The following is a 27,919-nucleotide window of genomic DNA, read 5'->3' on the forward strand; positions in this document are numbered from 1 at the left end:
AGTCCACGGCCGCCCTGTCACTTTAAGGCAGGTGTTTTTATTTTTTAAACTACAGTCACCACTGCATCCTATAGTTTCTCCTTTTTCTTACTTGTCTTCGGTCGAATGACTGGAGGTGGCAGTTAGGGGAGGAGCTATATAGACAGCTCTGCTGTGGGTGTCCTCTTGCAACTTCCTGTTCGGAAGGAGAATATCCCACAAGTAATGGATGAACCCGTGGACTGGATACACCACAAGAGAAATAAATTTATCAGGTAAGCATAATTTTTTTTTTTTTATATATGTCCAGCATGACTTGCTGGGATAAACCGCTTCCCATGCGGTTGTGTTTGGGCCTACTCCAACTTCGGCCATAAGGGGCGGATCTTGTCTTTGCACGCTCAGATGCGCACTTCCTTCTGACAGAGGAGCAGCAAGCAGTTACTCTGGTTGCTCCTGGACAGTAGTCTTTGGCTTTGGAAGTACAGAGGGTGTTTTCATGTAAACTGATATATTTTTCACTTTAGAGCCTTATTTTTCACCTTTCTCATAGGGTGCAATAATTTTTGGGTATACCAATTAGTTTTAGTGAATTTTGGTAACAAATTAACGTTATTTAAGCAGTTTTGGAAAAATAGTTTTTTTTTTTTTTCTTAAAGGCGCAGTACACGTTTTTCAAAGTTTTATTTAAAACAATAAATAAAGTGTTTAAATGACTTTTTTGGCTATTATTAGTCTGTTTAACATGTCTGACATTGAGGATTCTCATTGTTCTATGTGTTTAGAAGCTATTGTGGAACCCCCTCTTACATTGTGTACCTCTTGTACTGAAAGGGCCTTACATTATTAAGACATTATTTCTCCAACATAGGTGTGTCCGGTCCACGGCGTCATCCTTACTTGTGGGATATTCTCTTCCCCAACAGGAAATGGCAAAGAGCCCAGCAAAGCTGGTCACATGATCCCTCCTAGGCTCCGCCTACCCCAGTCATTCTCTTTGCCGTTGTACAGGCAACATCTCCACGGAGATGGCTTAGAGTTTTTTAGTGTTTAACTGTAGTTTTTATTATTCAATCAAGAGTTTGTTATTTTGAAATAGTGCTGGTATGTACTATTTACTCAGAAACAGAAAAGAGATGAAGATTTCTGTTTGTATGAGGAAAATGATTTTAGCAACCGTAACTAAAATCCATGGCTGTTCCACACAGGACTGTTGAGAGCAATTAACTTCAGTTGGGGGAACAGTGTGCAGTCTCTTGCTGCTTGAGGTATGACACATTCTAACAAGACGATGTAATGCTGGAAGCTGTCATTTTCCCTATGGGATCCGGTAAGCCATGTTTATTACGATGGTAAATAAGGGCTTCACAAGGGCTTATTAAGACTGTAGACTTTTCTGGGCTAAATCGATTCATTATTAACACATATTTAGCCTTGAGGAATCATTTTATCTGGGTATATTGATATTATAATATCGGCAGGCACTGTATTAGACACCTTATTTCTTAGGGGCTTTCCCAAAGCATAAGCAGAGCCTCATTTTCGCGCCGGTGTGGCGCACTTGTTTTTGAGAAGCATGGCATGCAGTCGCATGTGAGAGGAGCTCTGATACTTAGAAAAGACCTTCTGAAGGCGTCATTGGGTATCGTATTCCCCTTTGGGTTTGGTTGGGTCTCAGCAAAGCAGATACCAGGGACTGTAAAGGGGTTAAAGTGTTAAAACGGCTCCGGTTCCGTTATTTTAAGGGTTAAAGCTTCCAAATTTGGTGTGCAATACTTTTAAGGCTTTAAGACACTGTGGTGAAAATTTGGTGAATTTTGTACAATTCCTTCATGTTTTTTCGCAATTGCAATTTCTTCTGCTAGAAGAGTTTCAGAATTATCTGCTCTGCAGTGTTCTCCTCCTTATCTGGTGTTCCATGCAGATAAGGTGGTTTTACGTACTAAACCTGGTTTTCTTCCAAAAGTTGTTTCTAACAAAAACATTAACCAGGAGATTATCGTACCTTCTCTGTGTCCGAAACCAGTTTCAAAGAAGGAACGTTTGTTGCACAATTTGGATGTTGTTCGCGCTCTAAAATTCTATTTAGATGCTACAAAGGATTTTAGACAAACATCTTCCTTGTTTGTTGTTTACTCCGGTAAAAGGAGAGGTCAAAAAGCAACTTCTACCTCTCTCTCCTTTTGGATTAAAAGCATCATCAGATTGGCTTACGAGACTGCAGGACGGCAGCCTCCCGAAAGAATCACAGCTCATTCCACTAGGGCTGTGGCTTCCACATGGGCCTTCAAGAACGAGGCTTCTGTTGATCAGATATGTAGGGCAGCGACTTGGTCTTCACTGCACTCTTTTACCAAATTTTACAAGTTTGATACTTTTGCTTCTTCTGAGGCTATTTTTGGGAGAAAGGTTTTGCAAGCCGTGGTGCCTTCCATTTAGGTGACCTGATTTGCTCCCTCCCTTCATCCGTGTCCTAAAGCTTTGGTATTGGTTCCCACAAGTAAGGATGACGCCGTGGACCGGACACACCTATGTTGGAGAAAACAGAATTTATGTTTACCTGATAAATTACTTTCTCCAACGGTGTGTCCGGTCCACGGCCCGCCCTGGTTTTTTTAATCAGGTCTGATATTTTATTTTCTTTAACTACAGTCACCACGGTACCATATGGTTTCTCCTATGCAAATATTCCTCCTTAACGTCGGTCGAATGACTGGGGTAGGCGGAGCCTAGGAGGGATCATGTGACCAGCTTTGCTGGGCTCTTTGCCATTTCCTGTTGGGGAAGAGAATATCCCACAAGTAAGGATGACGCCGTGGACCGGACACACCGTTGGAGAAAGTAATTTATCAGGTAAACATAAATTCTGTTTTTAGGTCAAGATAGTGTTCCTAAGGATGATTCTCAATCTGAAGAGAATCAGGTTATGCCATCCAATTCTTCCCAAGTGTCACAACCTTTAACGCCCACACAAGCGACGCCAAGTACCTCTAGTGCGTCTAATTCTTTTACTCTGCAGGAGATGGCTGCAGTTATGTCAACTACCCTTACAGAGGTATTATCTAAATTACCAGTGTTGTAGGGTAAACGCAGTAGGTCAGGTATTAATGTAAATACTGAATCCTCTGATACTTTATTAGCTATTTCTGATGTACCCTCAAAGTGTTCTGAGTTGGGGGTCAGGGAATTGCTGTCTGAGGGAGAAATTTCAGACTTGGGGAATGTGTTACCTCAGACAGATACGGACGTTATGTCCTTTAAATTTAAGCTTGAACACCTCTGTCTGTTGCTTCGGGAGGTCTTAGCGACTCTGGATGATTGCGATCCTATTATGATACCACCAGAGAAATTGTGTAAGATGTACAAATATTTAGAAGTGCCTACTTATACTGATGATTTTCCGGTTCCTAAAAGAATTTCGGAAATTATTAAGAAGGAATGGGATAGACCAGGTATACCATTTTCTCCCCCTCCTACTTTTAAGAAAATGTTTCCCATATCAGACACCATTCGGGACTTATGGCAAACGGTCCCTAAGGTGGAGGGAGCTATATCTACCCTGGCTAAGCGTACAACTATACCCATTGAGGACAGTTGTGCTTTCAAAGACCCTATGGATAAAAAAATTAGAGGGTCTCCTAAAGAAATTGTTTATTAATCAGGGTTTTCTTTTACAACCTACGGCTTGCATTGTTCCAGTAACTACTGCAGCAGCTTTTTGGTTTGAAGCTCTGGAAGAGTCCCTGAAGGTTGAGACTCCGCTAGATGACATTTTGGATAGAATTAAGGCTCTCAAGTTAGCTAATTCTTTTATTACTGATGCCGCTTTTCAAATTGCTAAATTAGCTGCGAAAAATGCAGGATTTGCTATTTTAGCGCGTAGAGCGTTGTGCCTCAAATCTTGGTCTGCTGATCTGTCTTCAAAACATAAGCTTTTAGCTATTCCCTTTAAAGGTAAGACCCTTTTCGGGCCGGAATTGAAGGAATTAATTTCTGACATTACAGTAGGTAAAAGCCATGCCCTACCTCAGGATAAGTCTGTTAAGATGAGGGGTAAACAGAATAATTTTCGTTACTTTGGAATTTTAAGGGAGGATCTTCTACTTCCTCTTCCTCCACAAAGCAGGAAGGGAATTTTACCCAATCTAAGTCAGTCTGGAGACCCAACCAAAATTAGAATAAAGGTAAACAATCTAAGAAGCCCGCTGCTGCTACTAAGACGGCATGAAGGGGTGGCCCTCGATCCGGGACCGGATCTAGTAGGGGGCAGACTTTCTCTCTTTGCCCAGGCTTGGGCAAGAGATGTTCAGGACCCCTGGGCACTAGAAATAGTGCCCCACGGTTATCAGTTGGATTTCAAGGATTTTCTCCCAAGAGGGAGGTTTCATTTTTCAAGATTATCTGCAGACCAGATAAAAAGAGAGGCGTTCTTACGCTGTGTAAAAGACCTTGTTACCATCGGAGTAATTTGTCCAGTTCCAAAATCAGAACAAGGACGGGGGTTTTACTCAAATCTATTAGTGGTTCCCAAAAAAGAGGGTACTTTCAGACCCATCTTAGACCTCAAGTGTCTAAACAAACTCAAAATCGTTCAAGATGGAGACTATACGAACAATTTTACCAATGATCCAGGAGGGTCAATATATGACTACCGTGGACTTGAAAGATGCTTACGTTCATATTCCTATCCACAAGGATTATCATCAGTTTCTAAGGTTTGCCTTCCTGGACAAACATCAGTTTGTGGCTCTTCCCTTTGGGTTGGCCACAGCACCCAAAATCTTCACAAAGATTCTAGGGTCTCTTTTGGCGGTTCTCAGACCGCGAGGCATAGCAGTGGCGCCTTATCTGGACGATATTCTAATTCAGGCGTCAACTTATCAACTGACAAAATCTCACACGGACATAGTGTTGTCTTTCCTGCGAACTCACGGTTGGAAAGTGAACATAGAGAAGAGTTCACTTGTTCCACAGACAAGGGTTCCTTTCTTGGGAACTCTGATAGACTCGGTAGCCATGAAAATATTTCTGACAGAGGTCAGAATATCAAAGATTCTAAATACTTGCCGAGCACTTCAGTCCATTCTTCGGCCATCAGTGGCTCATTGTATGGAGGTAATTGAATTAATGGTAGCGGCAATGGACATTGTTCCGTTTGCTCGCTTTCATCTCAGACCACTGCAACTGTGCATGCTCGGACAGTGGAGTGGGGATTATGCGGATTTATCTCCTCAGATAGATAAATCTGGATCAAGAGACCAGAAACTCTCTTCTTTGGTGGTTGTCGCCGGATCATCTGTCCCAGGGGACTTGTTTCCGCAGACCGTCGTGGGTGATAGTGACAACGGATGCCAGCCTTCTGGGCTGGGGTGCAGTTTGAAACTCCCTGAAGGCTCATGGTGTTTGGACTCAGGTGGAGTCTCTGCTTCCAATCAATATTCTGGAACTGAGAGCAATATTCAATGCACTTCAGGCGTGGCCTCAGTTGGCTTTGGCCAAATTCATCAGATTCCAGTCGGACAACATCACGACTGTGGCATATATCAATCATCAGGGGGGAACAAGGAGTTCCTTAGCGATGATAGAAGTATCCAAGATAATCCGTTGGGCGGAAGGCCCACTCTTGTCATCTGTCAGCTATCTACATCCCAGGAGTAGAGAACTGGGTAGCAGATTTTCTAAGTCGACAGACTTTTCTTCCGGGGGAGTGGGAACTTCACCCGGAGGTATTTGCCTCATTGATTCTCAGATGGGGCAGACCGGAATTGGATCTGATGGCATCTCGACAGAATGCCAAGCTTCCAAGATACGGATCCCGGTCAAGGGATCCTCAGGCCGAACTGATAGATGCCTTTGCAGTGCCTTGGTTGTTCAGCCTAGCTTATGTGTTTCCACCGTTTCCTCTCCTCCCACGCGTGATTGCTCGAATCAAACAGGAGAGAGCTTCAGTGATCCTGATAGCGCCTGCGTGGCCATGCAGGACTTGTTCTGCGGATCTAGTGGACATTTCCTCTCTGCCACCGTGGAAACTTCCATTGAGACAGGACCTTCTCATTCAAGGTCCTTTTCAACATCCAAATCTAATTTCTCTGCAGCTGACTGCATGGAGATAGAATGCTTGATTTTATCAAAGCGAGGATTATCTGATTCGGTCATCAATACTTTGATACAGGCTAGAAAGCCTGTCACTAGAAAGATCTATCATAAACTATGGCGTAAATATCTTTATTGGTGTGAATCCAAGGGTTACTCATGGAGTAAAGTTAGGATTCCTAGGATTCTTTCTTTTCTCCAAGAAGGATTGGAGAAAGGGTTATCAGCAAGTTCCTTAAAGGGACAAATTTCTGCTTTGTCAATTCTGTTTCACAAACGTTTGGCAAATGTGCCAGATGTTCAGTCTTTTTGTCAGGCTCTACCTAGAATTAAGCCTGTATTTATACCCATTACTCCTCCCTGGAGTTTGGATTTAGTTCTTAGTGTTCTTCAAGGGGTTCCGTTTGAACCCATGCATTCCATAGATATCAAATTGTTATCTTGGAAAGTTCTGTTTTTAGTTGCTATTTCTTCTGCTCGAAGAGTTTCTGAGCTTTCAGCGCTACAGTGTGATTCTCCTTATCTCATTTTTCATTCTGATAAGGTGGTGTTACGTACCAAACCTGGATTCCTTCCTACGTTTGTTTCAAATAAGAATATTAATCAGGAAATTGTTGTTCCTTCCTTGTGTCCTAACCCTTCTTCTAAGAAGTATGTTGCATAATTTGGATGTGGTCCGTGCCTTAAAGTTTTACTTACAGGCAACTAAGGATTTCCGTCAATCATCTTCATTATTCATCGTTTATTCTGGAAAGCGTAGGGGTCAGAAAGCTACGGCTACCTCTTTCTTTTTGGCTGAGAAGTATCATCCGCCTGGTATATGAGACTGCTGGACAGCAGCCTCCTGAAAGAATTACGGCTCATTCTACTAGGGTTTTTAAAAACGATGCATCTGTTGAACAGACTTGTAAGGCTGCGACTTGGTCGTCCCTTCACACTTTTTCCAAATTTTACAAATGTAATACTTTTGCTTCTTCTGAGGCTATTTTTGGGAGAAAGGTTCTTCAAGCAGTCAGTGGTGCCTTCTGTTTAGGTTCCTGTCTTGTCCCTCCCTTTCATCCATGTCCTTTTCCTTTGGTATTGGTTTCCCACAAGTAAGGATGAAATCCGTGGACTCGTCATATCTTTGTAAAAGAAAAGTAAATTTATGCTTACCTGATAAATTAATTTCTTTTACGATATGACGAGTCCACGGCCCACCCTGTTCTTTTTAAGACAGTTTTTCTTTATATTTCTTTCATGTAATTAGCAAGAGTCCATGAGCTAGTGACGTATGGGATATACATTCCTACCAGGAGGGGCAAAGTTTCCCAAACCTCAAAATGCCTATAAATGCACCCCTCACCACACCCACAATTCAGTTTTACAAACTTTGCCTCCGATGGAGGTGGTGAAGTAAGTTTGTGCTAGATTCTACGTTGATATGCGCTCCGCAGCAAGTTGGAGCCCGGTTTTCCTCTCAGCGTGCAGTGAATGTCAGAGGGATGTGAGGAGAGTATTGCCTATTTGAATGCAGTGATCTCCTTCTACGGGGTCTATTTCATAGGTTCTCTGTTATCGGTCGTAGAGATTCATCTCTTACCTCCCTTTTCAGATCGACGATATACTCTTATATATATACCATTACCTCTGCTGATTCTCGTTTCAGTACTGGTTTGGCTTTCTACAAACATGTAGATGAGTGTCCTGGGGTAAGTAAATCTTATTTTCTGTGACACTCTAAGCTATGGTTGGGCACTTTGTTTATAAAGTTCTAAATATATGTATTCAAACATTTATTTGCCTTGACTCAGAATGTTCAACTTTCCTTATTTTTCAGACAGTCAGTTTCATATTTGGGATAATGCTTTTAATTTAATCATTTTTTCTTACCTTCAAAAAATTTGACTCTTTTTCCCTGTGGGCTGTTAGGCTCGCGGGGGCTGAAAATGCTTCATTTTATTGCGTCATTCTTGGCGCGGACTTTTTTGGCGCAAAAATTCTTTTCCGTTTCCGGCGTCATACGTGTCGCCGGAAGTTGCGTAATTTTTTGACGTTATTTTGCGCCAAAAATGTCGGCGTTCCGGATGTGGCGTCATTTTTGGCGCCAAAAGCATTTAGGCACCAAATAATGTGGGCGTCTTATTTGGCGCTAAAAAATATGGGCGTCGCTTTTGTCTTCACATTATTTCAGTCTCATTTTTCATTGCTTCTGGTTGCTAGAAGCTTGTTCTTTGGCATGTTTTCCCATTCCTGAAACTGTCATTTAAGGAATTTGATCAATTTTGCTTTATATGTTGTTTTTTCTCTTACATATTGCAAGATGTCTCACGTTGCATCTGAGTCAGAAGATACTACAGGAAAATCGCTGTCTAGTGCTGGATCTACCAAAGCTAAGTGTATCTGCTGTAAACTTTTGGTAGCTATTCCTCCAGCTGTTGTTTGTATTGATTGTCATGACAAACTTGTTAATGCAGATAATATTTCCTTTAGTAAAGTACCATTGCCTGTTGCAGTTCCTTCAACATCTAAGGTGCAGAATGTTCCTGATAAACATAAGAGATTTTGTTTCTGAATCCATAAAGAAGGCTATGTCTGTTATTTCTCCTTCTAGTAAACGTAAAAAATCTTTTAAAACTTCTCTCCCTACAGATGAATTTTTAAATGAACATCATCATTCTGATTCTGATGACTCTTCTGGTTCAGAGGATTCTGTCTCAGAGGTTGATGCTGATAAATCTTCATATTTATTTAAAATGGAATTTATTCGTTCTTTACTTAAAGAAGTACTAATTGCTTTAGAAATAGAGGATTCTGGTCCTCTTGATACTAATTCTAAACGTTTGGATAAGGTATTTAAATCTCCTGTGGTTATTCCAGAAGTTTTTCCTGTTCCTAATGCTATTTCTGCAGTAATTTCCAAAGAATGGGATAAATTGGGTAATTCATTTACTCCTTCTAAACGTTTTAAGCAATTATATCCTGTGCCGTCTGACAGATTAGAATTTTGGGACAAAATCCCTAAAGTTGATGGGGCTATTTCTACCCTTGCTAAACGTACTACTATTCCTACGTCAGATGGTACTTCGTTTAAGGATCCTTTAGATAGGAAAATTGAATCCTTTCTAAGAAAAGCTTATCTGTGTTCAGGTAATCTTCTTAGACCTGCTATATCTTTGGCTGATGTTGCTGCAGCTTCAACTTTTTGGTTGGAAACTTTAGCGCAACAAGTAACACATCGTGATTCTCATGATATTATTATTCTTCTTCAGCATGCTAATAATTTTATCTGTGATGCCATCTTTGATATTATCAGAGTTGATGTCAGGTTTATGTCTCTAGCTATTTTAGCTAGAAGAGCTTTATGGCTTAAGACTTGGAATGCTGATATGGCTTCTAAATCAACTCTACTTTCCATTTCTTTCCAGGGTAACAAATTATTTGGTTCTCAGTTGGATTCTATTATTTCAACTGTTACTGGTGGGAAAGGAACTTTTTTACCACAGGATAAAAAAATCTAAGGGTAAAAACAGGGCTAATAATCGTTTTCGTTCCTTTCGTTTCAACAAAGAACAAAAGTCTGATCCTTCATCCTCAGGAGCAGTTTCAGTTTGGAAACCATCTCCAATCTGGAATAAATCCAAGCCATCCAGAAAGGCAAAGCCTGCTTCTAGGTCCACATGAAGGTGCGGCCCTCATTCCAGCTCAGCTGGTAGGGGGCAGGTTACGTTTTTTCAAAGAAATTTGGATCAATTCTGTTCACAATCTTTGGATTCAGAACATTGTTTCAGAAGGGTACAGAATTGGTTTCAAGATGAGACCTCCTGCAAAGAGATTTTTTCTTTCCCGTGTCCCAGTAAATCCAGTAAAAGCTCAAGCATTTCTGAATTGTGTTTCAGATCTAGAGTTGACTGGAGTAATTATGCCAGTTCCAGTTCAGGAACAGGGGATGGGGTTTTATTCAAATCTCTTCATTGTACCAAAGAAGGAGAATTCCTTCAAACCAGTTCTGGATCTAAAAATATTGAATCGTTATGTAAGGATACCAACGTTCAAGATGGTAACTGTAAGGACTATCTTGCCTTTTGTTCAGCAAGGGAATTATATGTCCACAATAGATTTACAGGATGCATATCTGCATATTCCGATTCATCCAGATCATTATCGGTTCCTGAGATTCTCTTTTCTGGACAAGCATTACCAGTTTGTGGCTCTGCCGTTTGGCCTAGCTACAGCTCCAAGAATTTTTACAAGGTTCTCGGTGCCCTTCTGTCTGTAATCAGAGAACAGGGTATTGTGGTATTTCCTTATTTGGACTATGTCTTGGTACTTGCTCAGTCTTTACATTTAGCAGAATTTCATACGAATCGACTTGTGTTGTTTCTTCAAGATCATGGTTGGAGGATCAATTTATCAAAAAGTTCATTGATTCCTCAGACAAGGGTAACCTTCCTGGGTTTCCAGATAGATTCAGTGTCCATGACTCTGTCTTTAACAGACAAGAGACGTCTAAAACTGATTGCAGCTTGTCGAAACCTTCAGTCACAATCATTCCCTTCGGTAGCCTTATGCATGGAAATTCTAGGTCTTATGACTGCTGCATCGGACGCGATCCCCTTTGCTCGTTTTCACATGCGACCTCTTCAGCTTTGTATGCTGAATCAATGGTGCAAGGATTACACAAAGATATCTCAATTAATATCTTTAAAACCGATTGTTCGACACTCTCTAACGTGGTGGACAGATCACCATCGTTTAATTCAGGGGGCTTCTTTTGTGCTTCCGACCTGGACTGTAATTTCAACAGATGCAAGTCTCACAGGTTGGGGAGCTGTGTGGGGATCTCTGACGGCACAAGGAGTTTGGGAATCTCAGGAGGTGAGATTACCAATCAATATTTTGGAACTCCGTGCAATTTTCAGAGCTCTTCAGTTTTGGCCTCTTCTGAAGAGAGAATCGTTCATTTGTTTTCAGACAGACAATGTCACAACTGTGGCATACATCAATCATCAAGGAGGAACTCACAGTCCTCTGGCTATGAAAGAAGTATCTCGAATTTTGGTTTGGGCGGAATCCAGCTCCTGTCTCATCTCTGCGGTTCATATCCCAGGTGTAGACAATTGGGAAGCGGATTATCTCAGTCGCCAAACGTTGCATCCGGGCGAATGGTCTCTTCACCCAGAGGTATTTCTTCAGATTGTTCAAATGTGGGAACTTCCAGAAATAGATTTGATGGCGTCCCATCTAAACAAGAAACTTCCCAGGTATCTGTCCAGATCCCGGGATCCTCAGGCGGAGGCAGTGGATGCATTATCTCTTCCTTGGAAGTATCATCCTGCCTATATCTTTCCGCCTCTAGTTCTTCTTCCAAGAGTAATCTCCAAGATTCTGAAGGAATGCTCGTTTGTTCTGCTGGTAGCTCCGGCATGGCCTCACAGGTTTTGGTATGCGGATCTTGTCCGGATGGCCTCTTGCCAACCGTGGACTCTTCCGTTAAGACCAGACCTTCTGTCACAAGGTCCTTTTTTCCATCAGGATCTGAAATCCTTAAATTTAAAGGTATGGAGATTGAATGCTTGATTCTTCGTCAAAGAGGTTTCTCTGACTCCGTGATTAATACTATGTTACAGGCTCGTAAATCTGTATCTAGAGAGATATATTATAGAGTCTGGAAGACATATTTCTTGGTGTATTTCTCATCATTTTTCTTGGCATTCTTTTAGAATTCCGAGAATTTTACAGTTTCTTCAGGATGGTTTAGATAAAGGTTTGTCCGCAAGTTCCTTGAAAGGACAAATCTCTGCTCTTTCTGTTCTTTTTCACAGAAAGATTGCTATTCTTCCTGATATTCATTGTTTTGTACAAGCTTTGGTTCGTATAAAACCTGTCATTAAGTCAATTTCTCCTCCTTGGAGTTTGAATTTGGTTCTGGGGGCTCTTCAAGCTCCTCCGTTTGAACCTATGCATTCATTGGACATTAAATTACTTTCTTGGAAAGTTTTGTTCCTTTTGGCCATCTCTTCTGCCAGAAGAGTTTCTGAATTATCTGCTCTTTCTTGTGAGTCTCCTTTTCTGATTTTTCATCAGGATAAGGCGGTGTTGCGAACTTCTTTTGAATTTTTACCTAAAGTTGTGAATTCCAACAACATTAGTAGAGAAATTGTGGTTCCTTCATTATGTCCTAAGAATTCTAAGGAGAAATCGTTGCATTCTTTGGATGTTGTTAGAGCTTTGAAATATTATGTTGAAGCTACTAAATCTTTTCGTAAGACTTCTAGTCTATTTGTTATCTTTTCCGGTTCTAGAAAAGGCCAGAAAGCTTCTGCCATTTCTTTGGCATCTTGGTTGAAATCTTTAATTCATCTTGCCTATGTTGAGTCGGGTAAAACTCCGCCTCAGAGAATTACAGCTCATTCTACTAGGTCAGTTTCTACTTCCTGGGCGTTTAGGAATGAAGCTTCGGTTGATCAGATTTGCAAAGCAGCAACTTGGTCCTCTTTGCATACTTTTACTAAATTCTACCATTTTGATGTATTTTCTTCTTCTGAAGCAGTTTTTGGTAGAAAAGTACTTCAGGCAGCGGTTTCAGTTTGAATCTTCTGCTTATGTTTTTCGTTAAACTTTATTTTGGGTGTGGATTATTTTCAGCAGGAATTGGCTGTCTTTATTTTATCCCTCCCTCTCTAGTGACTCTTGTGTGGAAAGATCCACATCTTGGGTAATCATTATCCCATACGTCACTAGCTCATGGACTCTTGCTAATTACATGAAAGAAAACATAATTTATGTAAGAACTTACCTGATAAATTCATTTCTATCATATTAGCAAGAGTCCATGAGGCCCGCCCTTTTTTTGTGGTGGTTATGATTTTGTATAAAGCACAATTATTCCAATTCCTTATTTTATATGCTTTCGCACTTTTTTATCACCCCACTTCTTGGCTATTCGTTAAACTGAATTGTGGGTGTGGTGAGGGGTGTATTTATAGGCATTTTGAGGTTTGGGAAACTTTGCCCCTCCTGGTAGGAATGTATATCCCATACGTCACTAGCTCATGGACTCTTGCTAATATGAAAGAAATGAATTTATCAGGTAAGTTCTTACATAAATTATGTTTTTATTACTGAAATCCATAGTATGATATTCTTTAAATAAAAAATAACGTTCGCCCTTTAAAGCCATTTAAACATGTTATTGATTTTAGATATTTGCTTAACTGCCAAGAGCAGACAAAACACTTTTTCAGTAGCCGTTTAATTGGCTAAGCTATCCGTTGCTCTAAGGATGAAAAAAGCAATAATTAGTGTTCTTCAAAAGTAAATTCGACATTTTATTACTGAAATCCATAGTATGATATTCTTTAAATAAAAAATAAGTTTACTGTCCCTTTAAAATATTTTATTTTCTTTAAATTAAAAAAAATGCTTAAAAGGATACTAAACCCAAAAAATTTCTTTCATGATTCAGATGGAGCATGCAATTTTAAGCAACGTTCTAATTTGCTCCTATTATCAATTTTTCTTCGTTCTCTTGGCATCTTCATTTGAAAAGCAAGAATGTTTGGTTCAGAACCTGGGTAGCGTTTGCTAATAGGAATAAATTAGAAAGTTTATCACTTTAATTTTGGTTTCAAAACCCCATCAACAATGCTAAGCACAAACATTACAGAATTTTTTTTTTTTTTTTTTAAATAATTTTTTATTGAGGTAAAGAGTATCAACAACAAAATAGAAAATATGTCCAGATACAAAGCAGACTTGATAGAAACGCCTATACAGTTCTCAATAGAATTGATCTAAAACATTAGGGTACCAGTATTGCAGTTATTATTACCATGTCTAGACTACAGTGATACGAACGTCCTGTGGATGAGGGCTTTTACTATATAATATGGCAAAGTCACTAATAAGGGAATAGTTTCTGGCATGAGTCATAAGAGTTTATCTAAAATGTAGATCATAAAATGTATGAGCTAGTGTGTGACATATATGGGTAGCTGGAACATATAATAGTGAAACCTCATTTTTTTTTTTTAAATTTAGGGGAAGATGAAGTCAGCGGACCAGAGCCACTTTAGATGAAAGGAGAGGGGGGGGGGGGGCGGAGTCAGTCAGGGTATTAGTGTGGGGTTTGGGTCTTATTAGGTTACTAGGTATAGTTCAAGCAATGTACCTCATAAAACATATTGCAAATTTATAGTCTTGTACAGCATAGAATACGACAGTTAAGAGGAGATATGTCTATAATAGTCATTAATGCGCTTAAATACTCCATAAAGGGGGATATATATATCTATTGTGTATACTGCTATGAAAGGCTTAGGAAATTAAAGGAACAGTCTACCTTCAATTTATGCTAATAAATTTGTGCATAATAAATACACTTTTGTTACTTTCTGTATTTGTTTTCGCTCGCCATGTAATGGGGCATTTACAAACCATGATTAACCTATAGGAAGTTATAGGGGCTTCTGTGAGAATTTAGCATTCCTCAGTTATAATGTTAGCAACTCAAGATATATGGGGCTGGAAAAATGCACTGAGATCAGCCATGATATAGGCCTTCTACTAATGTACCAGGCGTAATACAAAAAATAACAGTGTAATAACTTTTAGGATAAGCAGAGTAGAGGATAACTGTTATGAGAGGAGACATATCTGTAGTGAGGAGAGAAAATATATAATTTAAGTAATATCCTATCAGTATTCAATATAACTAAATAGCATAGCTGACATGAGTTAATAAACATTAAACTATATGGATACTTAAGTATAATGCACAGTCATAACAATGGTGATAAAACATTACAACAAAGCTTAACTGTCTCCAAATACTTGAAGGGTATGTAGACTAAACATAATAAATGTCCATAATCCTGCGGATAGAGATTCGGCCCTCTCGGGTCTAGCTCTATAATAAAGGCTGATTATAAGTAGTTAGGACTTCTAGGTAGTTCCTAGCATGTGATTTTGAGATATAGATAGTACTTTAAGATATATCGGAGATACTACATATAACAGTTTTTTCAAGATATATAGGTTTAGCTAATGCAGTGTGAGCAGTTGCATCCTAAACTATGGAATGTCGTTAACCCCAAAGAGCTATAGAAGTCAGTAGCAAAGTAATAGAGGGAAGATTCCCTTGGAGTTGGGGCATATGACATTTGGGACCTTATTATGTGAGCTGTATTAAGACATTGATGTGTCGCTAAGGGAGTCGTTTAGCTAGATGAATGTAGATATGCATAGGAATGGGTGTCAGCTATGCTAACTAAGCCTATTTACTTGAATAAGAAAAGCTGCAAGCTAAAAGTAAGCATACTCAGGTGACTAACAACGTTAAATTAAAGCTAGGTGTAATAGGTATGACCTGAGAGGATCTATGAGGCGCATGAGACAGGGTATGGTTCCCAATTTAATAAATTTTACTATAGTCATAGAGGTGGACTCTCTGGTTCATAAAAGGGCAATCTGGAGAGCCGGTGCTGTAGGTCTTAGTATAAGTTATCAATGGAAGTATATATCATCGTCTTAATTCAGGTAAGTAGTACATTGATATGTGCGCAACAGAGAGTATAGGCATACATCAGCGAGCAGTGCTAGCTCCCATAGCTACCCATATGTTGTAAAGAAAACATCAATAATAATAAGTGTAGAGTAGGTAAATGCAAATTCTAGCTAGGATAATAAGCCGAGCCTAAACTTCTCAAATCTCAAACCATGTTAAATTTGCCTGAATGAATCAGTTTTTGGCCCTGGTATGTTGTTGCTGGTTTAGGTAGGGGGAGGATAGTAGATTAAAAGGCCAGAGTGTTATGTTTTCACAATCAGATGCCTATCAAAGATAGCTGTGTCCTTCTCATATAAGAGCACAGGAATGGGCAGGGGAAAGTTGCTATATATGTGTATATCCTGGATTCATGTTAACAGTATAGTGGGTATTAAATGTGGGAGCTTAAACATTTGTTGTGAACATCATTCTATGTTAAAAGCAGAAACTCTGTTGAGGATGACATATATAACCAAGTTAAACACAACCTTTCAAGAACTATTATAACCTACATTTCACTTAGTAATACAATACAAGAACACATTAAACAAGAGATTTGGAATTGCTCATCTATGTTCATGGAAGGATTAGTCCAATGATCCACCATCGCTAAAACATATAAGTTAGGTATAGACGTTAACAGTACTAAGTATGCCCTTTAGTGTGGGAAGGAAATGTATAAAAACTGACACTCAGTAGGTAATAATGCTTAAATATAAAACAGTAGATTTAACTATGATCATATGATAACTAATTTTGGTCCCAGTATGTGGAAGGCAGATGGACTGGGGGGAGAACTGATCAACCCTCATTCCCCTTGCTGGCATATAAAGAGACTAGGTATGATCAGAGAGTATAAAAGGCTGTAGTGAGGTGATTAACAGTCATGATAGAAATGTTAATCCTGTATCCAGAAAACCATAGTATAACCTTAAACATTAAATAGAGAGGGAAATTCTCACACAAGTGCTGACAGGTCTTAGGAGCAAACCATCAAAGAATCTGGGAACGTAAAAGTGCTAGGTCTTTAGGCTAGATGAAAGGCTCCTATGAGTTTTGTCTCAGCAATATAATATCATAGTAAGATAGTGGGCGGTAAAGTTTAAGTTTTAAAAGATCAGCATCGGACTTCCAAATAGCCAGATAGAGAATTAGCCTATGGGGTTATAAGAAACCGTAATGAAGGGTGGCAGCGACCAAAGGGTACATTATGTCAAGATACAAATCTCTACATTAACTCTAATCATAGTCCTCAAAAGTCTCTGCCAAGATGTATAAGAATTCACGGACCATTGTGCTAGTGTCTCTGGTATGCGCTATGCAGATAAGTGGGGAGAGCAAAAATAAATGTTAGCCACCTGGGTCAAAAAGGCTCCTCGGCCATCCAGTAAGCTCCATGGGGATCAGCCTTCCGGTTCTCTGCCACAAACTCGCGTGCAATCTTAGGATAATCGTTACCGCTGCCTCTCAGTTGCAAAATAGGAGAAGAATGCGTGTGAGCAAGCGGCAGTGTCATCTCATCTGTACCAGCCGCCTTCAGTGATGTCTGCATCCCTGCCAACACCGCCTTGCTGAGCAGAATGATGAATCTTCTGGCTGAATCAGATCTAGAGACCAGGGTTGGAGCGTCAGGCTGCAACAAGATATTTACCCTAGCACGAAAGGTAGTTGCGCACCGGTTATACTGGTGCTTTGGGCTTAGGTGTCCCTGAGGTCTTGCAGGTTCTGGGAATTCAGCCTGACGCTGTCGGGATCTGTCTGGGTTGCAGGCTCTGTGGTCTGCTCCTATGATAGGTGGGGTGATAGCTGTCTCGGTAGTCCGCACAGATTCATGTAGGTTCTCATCCAGTGGTATTTGTTGGTAAGCCGGTTCATGAAGAGCTGACTTTAGGAGCGCCGAGAGGTCATTAAAGTTCTCCTTAATCTGCCATGCAAAATTTTCTAGCAGGGACTGCACCATATTGTGGAGGTCCTCAGTGGGTGCCAGTGCCATTTTTATAAGCGTGGCCACTTTTATGGAGGAAATTAATGTAGAGATAGTCTAAAGCTTTTTAGAAATTGCGGCTGAACTCTGTGTCCTTGTGGCAGCTTCGGTGCGTGTAGTCCGATGTATAATTCCTCCCTCCAGCTGCTAATTCTGATTATGACTTATTTTATGAGATGAGCTTGTAGGGGTCTTTGTTAGGGGGTGTAGGGTATACATATAATTATTAATAATGCCCTAATAATAGAATTAAGAGCCAGATCTCTTGCAGTATGCGTCCAGTCAGCTTGGCAGTTGGCTCCGCCCCCCCCAGAAAAATATTTTAATTCCCTTTAACAATTAGTATTGTCAGTAATTTTATCTTTTTTTGTTTTTTAGCTATACATTTTGGATAAATAAAGTACTTGTTGATTGAAAATTAATATGAACATAGTATGACATTTTATTCTGTCATATTGCTGGCAGTCGACTATATTCACATTAGGAATGTAATTGCCTTGCAACAGAAATTTAACATTTTTGGTTTGTTTTATAAATATTTACATAGTTAAGTGAGTAAATAGTAATTCTACCTGAATATTAACGTTTGTCTAGGGGTGTAGCTCAGAATCATGCAACTGATATTTTTATATGGGGGTTAAATATATATGCTAATTCTACTGTCTCCTTAAAACACAGAGAATGCTCTGAATGGATTATCTGTGAGTTGCCCAACACGATCTTCCCGGCGTGGTCAAAACAGGAACACACGCACGTCCCGACAGTCTGAAACGGACACAAAAGTCATAGAGGTTCTTTGTGAAGTAAATGAATGTCCTGTTGATGAGGTAATAGTTTCCTTGCTTTTAATTTGCTTTTGGTTAGTGAACTACATTTTTTATTACTCATTCATAAAGCAACCAAGGCATCTTATCTGCTATGCAAAGGCTATTTTTTTTTTATTCTACATTGAGTTCATAGTTTCCTAGTTCTTTATTTTTTTATTTTTACAGGTTGTCAGCTATTATTATTTCTTTAAGTTGGTTAGCTGCCACAAGCCATTACTATTGGGAATTCAGTACACCGGAACTTTTAATCCCTTACACTTCCTGTACCTTGGTCATTTCTTTGCCTCTCCAAGGAACAGGTGAAGACTTGTGGCTGTATAAAGTATACGTTTTTAATCTCAATCCTGCCACAGATGTCACTGAAAATGGTCCTTTAGCCTCATTCTGCTTGGCCATACTTATGTATTCTCAATGTAAATGTTCTACTGTTAGTTACAGTATTGGACGGGCTCTCTACTATATGCAGAGTTTTGCAGCTGGGTAAGCTCAGTGGAGGGGGTGAATGCTCTGGTAAGTACTTTCTCCCACACAGCCCTTAGGCTGTCAGTAGGTACATATAGTTATGTATAGCATAGCTAGAGGAAATTACATAAGGCAGTGTACTGGGGTATTACTATACAGTGGAAGGGTTTAGTGTTTGTACTGTAGTGTGGGGCAAGTTAGACTGCTATTCAGACAGTCCATTTTTATGTTTGAGATTGTTGCTTCTTGGTGTGGCTAGTGTAACTGCTAGGTAAGTATAATCCTTAGTGCTGTTAGACTTCCCTTCATATTTGTTTATTTCAGTGCGGCTGCATTTAACGTGTACTTTTACTCCTTTAGCTTCGGTTACAACGCAGTGCGGCTGCACTTTGGGAGAATGGAGGTTACATTTGTTTGTGCCTTCACTGCAGCTATGTGCGCTCACTCCTACTCCTCTCCTTACTGCACAGCAGCCATTTCCTTGAGTGTGACGCTCCAATTTTGGCTCCTGACAATGGCATATATCAGGAGCAGGGGGGTAAGGCGCTCTGCACCAGGTGCGAAGATGGGTTTGTTATCTGACTAGTATTTCCATCTTATTATGAGAGTCCATGGCTTCATTCCTTACTTGTGGAAATACAGAACCTGGCCACCAGGAGGAGGCATAGACACCCCAGCCAAAGGCTTAAATACCTCCCCCACTCCCCTCATCCCCCAGTCATTCTTTGCCTTTCATCACAGGAGGATGGCAGAGAAGTGTCGGAAGATTCGGAGTAGTCTCTTATGGATAGTAGTACTCTTCACTATGGGACTGGAATTTTAAGTAGTCTTGTCAGCCTCTCAGTGAGAGCATTGACGAATGTTAGGGTCTGGAGATGCAGGGAGAGTCTTTCTGTGAAACCATCTAGACTTGTATTAACAGCTCCTAAGCAATCAGTGTTGAAGAGTTTCACTGCCTGCTTCTATCACTCAAGTCCATGTCAGGTGTGATGCTACAAGACTGTCAAACTTGAGAGGTTATGTATCTGTTCCACGGCAGAGATTCCATTAAGGTTGCTGTTTAATTTTATTTCATATGATAATGTAAGAAGACAGGGTCACAGTGTGACTCTTTTATCTGTATGGAATCAAGGGTTAATATCTGCGGAAGGTGATTATTGAACAGGGGTTTTATACATGATTTGCTTTATTATGTTTTTTATGCTGCGACGTGCGAGATGAGGCTCTGGCAGAAGTGGGAACATTCAGGTTTTACTTTCATTTTGGAGAAACTGCGCAGCCTGTCAGTTTGGCACACTTTTCTTCCTGCAGCAGGGGCGGTCCTGCATGGCACTCCATGTGACCGGGTGTGGCCTTATTAACTTCCGCTTTCCTGACCGTGTGGTTTACAGGAGAAGAAGCGGTTTCTCTGTGGGGCCTGGGTCATAGGAGGTGGTGAGTGCCCCGGCCATTGGGGGTATAAAGGTGTCATTTTCTTCCTAAAGTCCATTTATAAGAAATAAAAAACGGAGGACTCTGATGCGTTAGAGTGTACTCCCTCTTTACCAATATCTAATACCTGTTTTTATTGTCAGGAGGCTATGGTATACCCGCCTGCTCAACTATGTTCCACATGCCTAGATAAAGTACTTGTATCTAAAAAGACTAAGATGTTAAGTACCACTGAGCCGTCCACCTCTGAGGGGTCTCCATCCCGTGCAGTGCGTTCCCTGCAATCATCTCCGATTACACATGCAGCTCCCCATTGCACAACTAATCCTCCTTCGGGAGGGGCCCTCTTACTGCCAGACTTTTCTGAACAATTGCAAACAGCAGTGTCTGCGGCCTTTAGTGCTTTATCTCACCCTGCTAAGCGCAAGTGAAAGATTAAATACTGCTATCCTTCCCAGGGGTCATCTACCAATTGGCTGGATTTATCTGACACTAGATTATCCGGTGATGAAGACGCCTCTGATACTTCAGAGGAGGCTCTTTCTGGGTCGGAATAGGCTGCCTCTAAGACTCCGGCTGCAGAGGGACCAGACTTTAGATTAAGGATAGAGCACTTATGCTTTCTGTTAAAGGAAGTGTTGGCTACATTATAGAGATCCTGGAATCAAAGTTACCCGAGGAAGCTTCTATTCCTAAGCTTGATAAGGTTTATGAGGACAGGGTGGTGCCTTAAACTTTCCCGGTTCCCGTTAAGAAGGAAAATATTATTAAGAATGAATGGGAAAGGCTCGGATCCTCTTTTCTTTTACAAGATGTGACGAGTCCACGGATTTCATCCTTGTGGGATTTATCCTCCTGCTAGCAGGAAGTGGCAAAGAGCACCACAGCAGAGCTGTTTATATAACTCCTCCCTTCCCTCCCAACCCAGTCATTCTCTTTACCTGTGTTAGTGATAGGAAGAGGTAAAGTGAGGTGTTAGTTTAGTTTCTTCAATCAAGAAGTTTTTTATTTTAAAATGGTGCCAGTGAGTACTATTTCTCCAACATAGGTGTGTCTGGTCCACGGCGTCATCCTTACTTGTGGGATATTCTCTTCCCCAAAAGGAAATGGCAAAGAGCCCAGCAAAGCTGGTCACATGATCCCTCCTAGGCTCCGCCTACCCCAGTCATTCTCTTTGCCGTTGCACAGGCAACATCTCCACGGAGATGGCTAAGAGTTTTTTGGTGTTTAAATGTAGTTTTTATTCTTCAATCAAGTGTTTGTTATTTTAAAATAGTGCTGGTATGTACTATTTACTCTGAAACAGAAAAGAGAAGAAGATTTCTGTTTGTAAGAGGAAGATGATTTTAGCAAACGTTACTAAAATCGATTGCTGTTTCCACACAGGACTGTTGAGATGAAGTAACTTCAGTTGGGGGAAGCAGTTGGCAGACTTTTCTGCCTGAGGTATGACTGGCCACATTTCTAACAAGACTTTGTAATGCTGGAAGGCTGTCATTTTCCCTATGGGGATCGGTAAGCCATTTTCTTAGATTAAGTAAAAGAATAAAGGGCTTTATAAGGGCTTAAAAAACTGGTAGACATTTTTCTGGGCTAAAACGATTACTTTGCTAAGCATATTTGGCAGATTATAACTCTTTATAGTTATTATAATCTTGGGGATTGTTGTTAAAAAAACGGCAGGCACTGTATGGACACCTTTTTCAGATGGGGGCCTTCTCTAGTCATAGGCAGAGCCTCATTTTCGCGCCACTAATGCGCAGTTGTTTTTGGAAAGCAAGGCATGCAGATGCATGTGTGAGGAGCTAAGAACCACTGAAAAAGCTTATAGAAGGCGTCATTTGGTATCGTATTCCCCTCTGGGCTTGGTTGGGTCTCAGCAAAGCAGATACCTGGGACTTTCAAATTTGGTGTGCAATACTTTTAAGGCTTTAAGACACTGTGGTGAAATTTTGGTGAATTTTGAACAATTGCTTCATGCTTTTTCGCATATTCAGTAATAAAGTGTGTTCTGTTTAAAATTTAAAGTGACAGTAACGGTTTTATTTTAAAACGTTTTTTGTGCTTTGTTGACAAGTTTAAGCCTCTTTAACATGTCTGAACCATCAGATAAGCGATGTTCTATATGTATGAAAGCCAATGTGTCTCCCCATTTAAATATATGTGATAATTGTGACATAGTGTCCAAACAAAGTAGGGACAATGATGCCACAGATAATAATAGTGCCCAAGATGATTCTTCAGATGAGGGGAGTAAGCATGGTACTGCATCATCCCCTTCTGTGTCTACACCAGTTTTGCCCACACAAGAGGCCCCTAGTACATCTAGTGCGCCAATACTTATTACCATGCAACAATTAACGGCTGTTATGGATAATTCTATTGCAAATATTTTATCTAAAATGCCTACTTATCAGAGAAAGCGCGATTGCTCTGTTTTAAACACTGAAGAGCAAGAGGACGCTGATGATAACGTTTCTGACATACCCTCACACCAATCTGAGGGGGCCAGGAGGGAGGTTTTGTCTGAGGGAGAAATTTCAGATTCAGGAAAAATTTCTCAACAAGCTGAACCTGATGTTGTAACATTTAAATTTAAATTAGAACATCTCCGCGCACTGCTTAAGGAGGTATTATCTACTCTGGATGATTGTGACAATTTGGTCATTCCAGAGAAATTATGTAAGATGGACAAGTTCCTAGAGGTTCCGGTGCCCCCCGATGTTTTTCCTATACCCAAGCGGGTGGCGGACATAGTAAATAAGGAATGGGAAAGGCCCGGCATACCTTTTGTTCCTCCCCCTATATTTAAGAAATTATTTCCTATAGTCGACCCCAGAAAGGACTTATGGCAGACAGTCCCTAAGGTCGAGGGGGCGGTCTCTACTCTAAACAAACGCACTACTATTCCCATAGAAGATAGTTGTGCTTTCAAAGATCCTATGGATAAAAAATTAGAGGGTTTGCTTAAAAAGATGTTTGTTCAGCAAGGTTACCTTCTACAACCAATTTCATGCATTGTTCCTGTCACTACGGCAGCGTGTTTCTGGTTCGAAGAACTAGAAAAGTCGCTCAATAAAGAATCTTCGTATGAGGAGGTTATGGACAGAGTTCAAGCACTTAAATTGGCTAACTCTTTTATTCTAGATGCCGCTTTGCAATTAGCTAGATTAGCGGCGAAAAATTCAGGGTTTGCTATCGTGGCGCGCAGAGCGCTTTGGCTAAAGTCTTGGTCAGCGGATGTGTCTTCCAAGACAAAATTGCTTAACATCCCTTTCAAGGGCAAAACACTGTTTGGTCCTGATTTGAAAGAGATTATTTCAGACATCACTGGGGGAAAGGGCCACGCCCTTCCTCAGGATAGGTCTTTTAAGGCTAGAAATAAGCCTAATTTTCGTCCCTTTCGCAGAAACGGACCAGCCTCTACTTCTACATCCTCTAAGCAAGAGGGTAATACTTCTCAACCCAAACCAGCCTGGAGACCGATGCAAGGCTGGAACAAGGGTAAGCAGGCCAAGAAGCCTGCCACTGCTACCAAAACAGCATGAAGGGATGGCCCCCGATCTGGGACTGGATCTGGTGGGGGGCAGACTTTCTCTCTTTGCTCAGGCCTGGGCAAGAGATGTTCAGGATCCTTGGGCACTAGAAATAGTTTCTCAAGGTTATCTCCTGGAATTCAAGGAACTACCCCCAAGGGGAAGGTTCCACAGGTCTCAATTGTCTTCAAACCAAATAAAAAGACAGGCATTCTTACATTGTGTAGAAGACCTGTTAAAGATGGGAGTAATTCATCCAGTTCCAATAGGAGAACAAGGGATGGGGTTTTACTCCAACCTGTTCATAGTTCCCAAAAAAGAGGGAACATTCAGACCAATTTTAGATCTCAAGATCCTAAACAAATTTCTCAGGGTTCCATCGTTCAAAATGGAAACCATTCGAACGATCCTTCCTACCATCCAGGAAGGTCAATTTATGACCACGGTGGATTTAAAGGAGCCCTTACATTCCGTAGATATTAAGTTATTATCTTGGAAAGTTTTTTGTTTTTGGTTGCAATTTCTTCTGCTAGAAGAGTTTCTGAGTTATCTGCTCTGCAGTGTTCTCCGCCCTATCTGGTGTTCCATGCAGATAAGGTGGTTTTGCGTACTAAGCCTGGTTTTCTTCCGAAAGTTGTTTCCAACAAAAATATTAACCAGGAGATAGTTGTACCTTCTTTGTGTCCGAATCCAGTTTCAAAGAAGGAACGTTTGTTACACAATTTGGACGTAGTCCGTGCTCTAAAATTCTATTTAGAGGCCACTAAAGATTTCAGACAAACATCTTCTTTGTTTGTTGTTTATTCTGGTAAAAGGAGAGGTCAAAAGGCAACTTCTACCTCTCTTTCTTTTTGGCTTAAAAGCATTATCCGATTGGCTTATGAGACTGCCGGACGGCAGCCTCCTGAAAGAATCACAGCTCATTCCACTATGGCTGTGGCTTCCACATGGGCCTTCAAGAACGAGGCTTCTGTTGACCAGATATGTAAGGCAGCGACTTGGTCTTCACTGCACACTTTTGCCAAATTTTACAAATTTGATACTTTTGCTTCTTCAGAGGCTATTTTTGGGAGAAAGGTTTTGCAAGCCGTGGTACCTTCCATTTAGGTGACCTGATTTGCTCCCTCCCTTCATCCGTGTCCTAAAGCTTTGGTATTGGTTCCCACAAGTAAGGATGACGCCGTGGACCGGACACACCTATGTTGGAGAAAACAGAATTTATGCTTACCTGATAAATTACTTTCTCCAACGGTGTGTCCGGTCCACGGCCCGCCCTGGTTTTTTTTTTAATCAGGTCTGATGAATTATTTTCTCTAACTACAGTCACCACGGTATCATATGGTTTCTCCTATGCATATTTCCTCCTGTACGTCGGTCGAATGACTGGGGTAGGCGGAGCCTAGGAGGGATCATGTGACCAGCTTTGCTGGGCTCTTTGCCATTTCCTGTTGGGGAAGAGAATATCCCACAAGTAAGGATGACGCCGTGGACCGGACACACCGTTGGAGAAAGTAATTTATCAGGTAAGCATAAATTCTGTTTTTTCTCAGGGAGAAATCATCATATTTCACACACAAAAAACAGCAAGGGCACTATGAAGGCAAGCTCCTCAATCTTAGTTACTTAAGATACTCAGTATCAATATATTATTCCTTATGAGGAGTGGTGCTAGCATTTAATACAATACTTTTATGAACAATTGGGATTAGGCTCCCTGGAAAGAAATGCTTGTATAGCACTCTTTGCCCAGACTAATGGTAGAGGCAAATTAAATTTTTATTTAAATGTAACTTTTATTGATTACCTTAAAAGATGGGTAAACACAAACATTTAAAATCACTCTATCACTGGTTGCTATTGGTGACCTGTGAGACCTATTAATTTTATATCTGGCCGTTATATGAGCAATTTATCGGTACTCACTGGTTCATGTCACCTATTGGTATTGGATAGGGTAGTAGGTGCCTAGTGGCTTGTGCGTGTGAATGTTACCAATCTATCATACACTAATGAGAATATTATAGATTATTCTCTTATATTATTTGGGTAAAATTAAATATGGATAGTTTTCTGATTTCAAGGAGATTTAGCTTTTTCATGCGTGATGTATTGTGGGTTTCACAAAGTGTGTACAATGTCCTTATATTGTGTGTACTGCGTACGTCACTTTCGGTTTGACAATACTGCAATTGTTATACGTAAATTCAGTGTAAATACACTAATTTTTGGATGTAAATGCCAAACGTATCTTACATGTGTGGCTTTCTATTCAATAGTCATGCAATCTTTTGCTATCACTGTTTAGTATTATACCTCATATGTTACTGTGATTTTGGTAATATTGCAATAATTTTGCCTTCATAGAATGTTAATGTACCAGTTATTTGGCCACTACTGGGTATAAATAAAATTGAATGTGGCAATAACTTTTGCCGGTTTTGAGTATTTATATATGTTATTTTGTCACTGCTGAGTACAGAAACATTACATGTTGTGTTTGTGTTACTTTAAATGTAACAATGTTGTGACATGATTGCCGTTTGCCACTTAATGTGGATATTTTGTATTTCTTAGGTCCTTATTTGTGTCCTTGTTTATGTACTTGAGCAGGTGCTTTTGATTTTTATTAACACTTATTTTAACTCTCAGTAGTTTATGCTGAGAAAACCCAAGTTTATTTATATAGGTGTAGTTATTTTAGTGTCATTGTTTTTACTCAATTTATTTTGGTTGATGATAAATGTTATTGCTGTTTTGTTGGTGACATTAATTAGTATCAGTATAGTAGCATTAGCTTATTTCCACTGTAACTTTGTATTAGTATCAGTATGGTGACATCAACTTATTCCCAGTTTCAGTATAGTAGTATCAGTATGGTAACATCACCTTATTACCACCGTATATGTTTGTACACCTTTTGGTGTTAATGTGCATGCTAGTTGTGGAGAAATGTTCTCATTCTCAGTGATAACTTGCTGGGTGCTTTTGGCTTCCAAATAATTTTTGGATGTTATAATATTTAAAGTGGCTTTAATGAATTACAAATAGTGATTGCGCTAAGTAATATTTTATAGCAATCCTATCTATCTCAAATGACTCCTTGTTTTATATCACAAGCAACATGTTTATTTTGTTTGGTTGCTATTACATCAGTGACTCTGTTAGATTTTCTTGTTCTATACTTCGAGCAGCGTGTTCATCCTGCTCTGTTGCAGGCAGCGTGTTTATCACGCTCTGTTGTTAGTGACTCAATGACTCTGTTAAATCGTTATATGCTGCGAGCAGCGGGTTTATTCTGCTCAGTTGCTATTAGGTCAGTGACTCTGTTTCATTATAAACAGTAATCCTATTAGAGCAGCGTTTTGTAAAACTATTTCTTTGTATCAAAATGTTTTTGTCATATATTACATGCAATGTAATTATCATATATAGTCGCTGTTAATTCGTTAATATGCCCCTATGTTGTAAATTATATGCACCTCTCCGTTCACTCTGTTAAATTCATACTACTAGCATTCATACATTACTCAGTTATTCACAACATAACTATGGGTTCTAACAAACCGCACTTGCTATAGTAAGCTCTCCTTATACTATCCTATTACAGTTTCCATTTACAAGTTAATCTCACTCGTAAACATGTATGATCTGTAAAGCACTATTATTGCTCACATTTAAGGTATCACCACTTATCCCTATGACTCGTTATACTTTGAATATTTTTTGGCAACTATGATAGATTTAAAAAAAAAAAAAACATATAACACCAAGTGGGACCCCATCATCCCACACAACCCTCCTGACGCGTTTCGCCTGCTAAGGCTTTATCAAAGGCGGCGGGCTGCCGTGGTTCAAGGTATTTATTTACTGCTGATCCTGGAAGTTCCTCCTCTACCGCAACCTCATTGGTCTATCGTGGCTGTCTGTCATGCATAGTCACCCCATTGGAATCAAGTTTTGAGTAGAATAGTATGTGATAAGGTGGACTGTTGCGCTGGAATCATGAGCTTACTTTTGTCTTTTAAAGGTGGACACATATCATCATAATCTGTTTAAACTCCTTGTATCATACCATCTG

The 27,919-nt window shown here is 40.2% G+C and overlaps 1 protein-coding gene across 1 annotated transcript in view; it reads left to right on the plus strand.

The window, feature by feature from the left end:
* RB1 (RB transcriptional corepressor 1) overlaps positions 1 to 27,919 on the plus strand; it is a 1,127,793-nt gene that overhangs the window by 310,090 nt on the left and 789,784 nt on the right. The window contains exon 11 of the mRNA XM_053708021.1: positions 18,264 to 18,412. Coding sequence (XP_053563996.1) covers positions 18,264 to 18,412 — 149 coding nt within the window. The remainder of the gene's footprint in view (positions 1 to 18,263; positions 18,413 to 27,919) is intronic.

The sequence above is a fragment of the Bombina bombina genome, chromosome 3, assembly GCF_027579735.1.
Source record: "Bombina bombina isolate aBomBom1 chromosome 3, aBomBom1.pri, whole genome shotgun sequence".
Taxonomy (NCBI): Eukaryota; Metazoa; Chordata; class Amphibia; order Anura; family Bombinatoridae; genus Bombina; species Bombina bombina.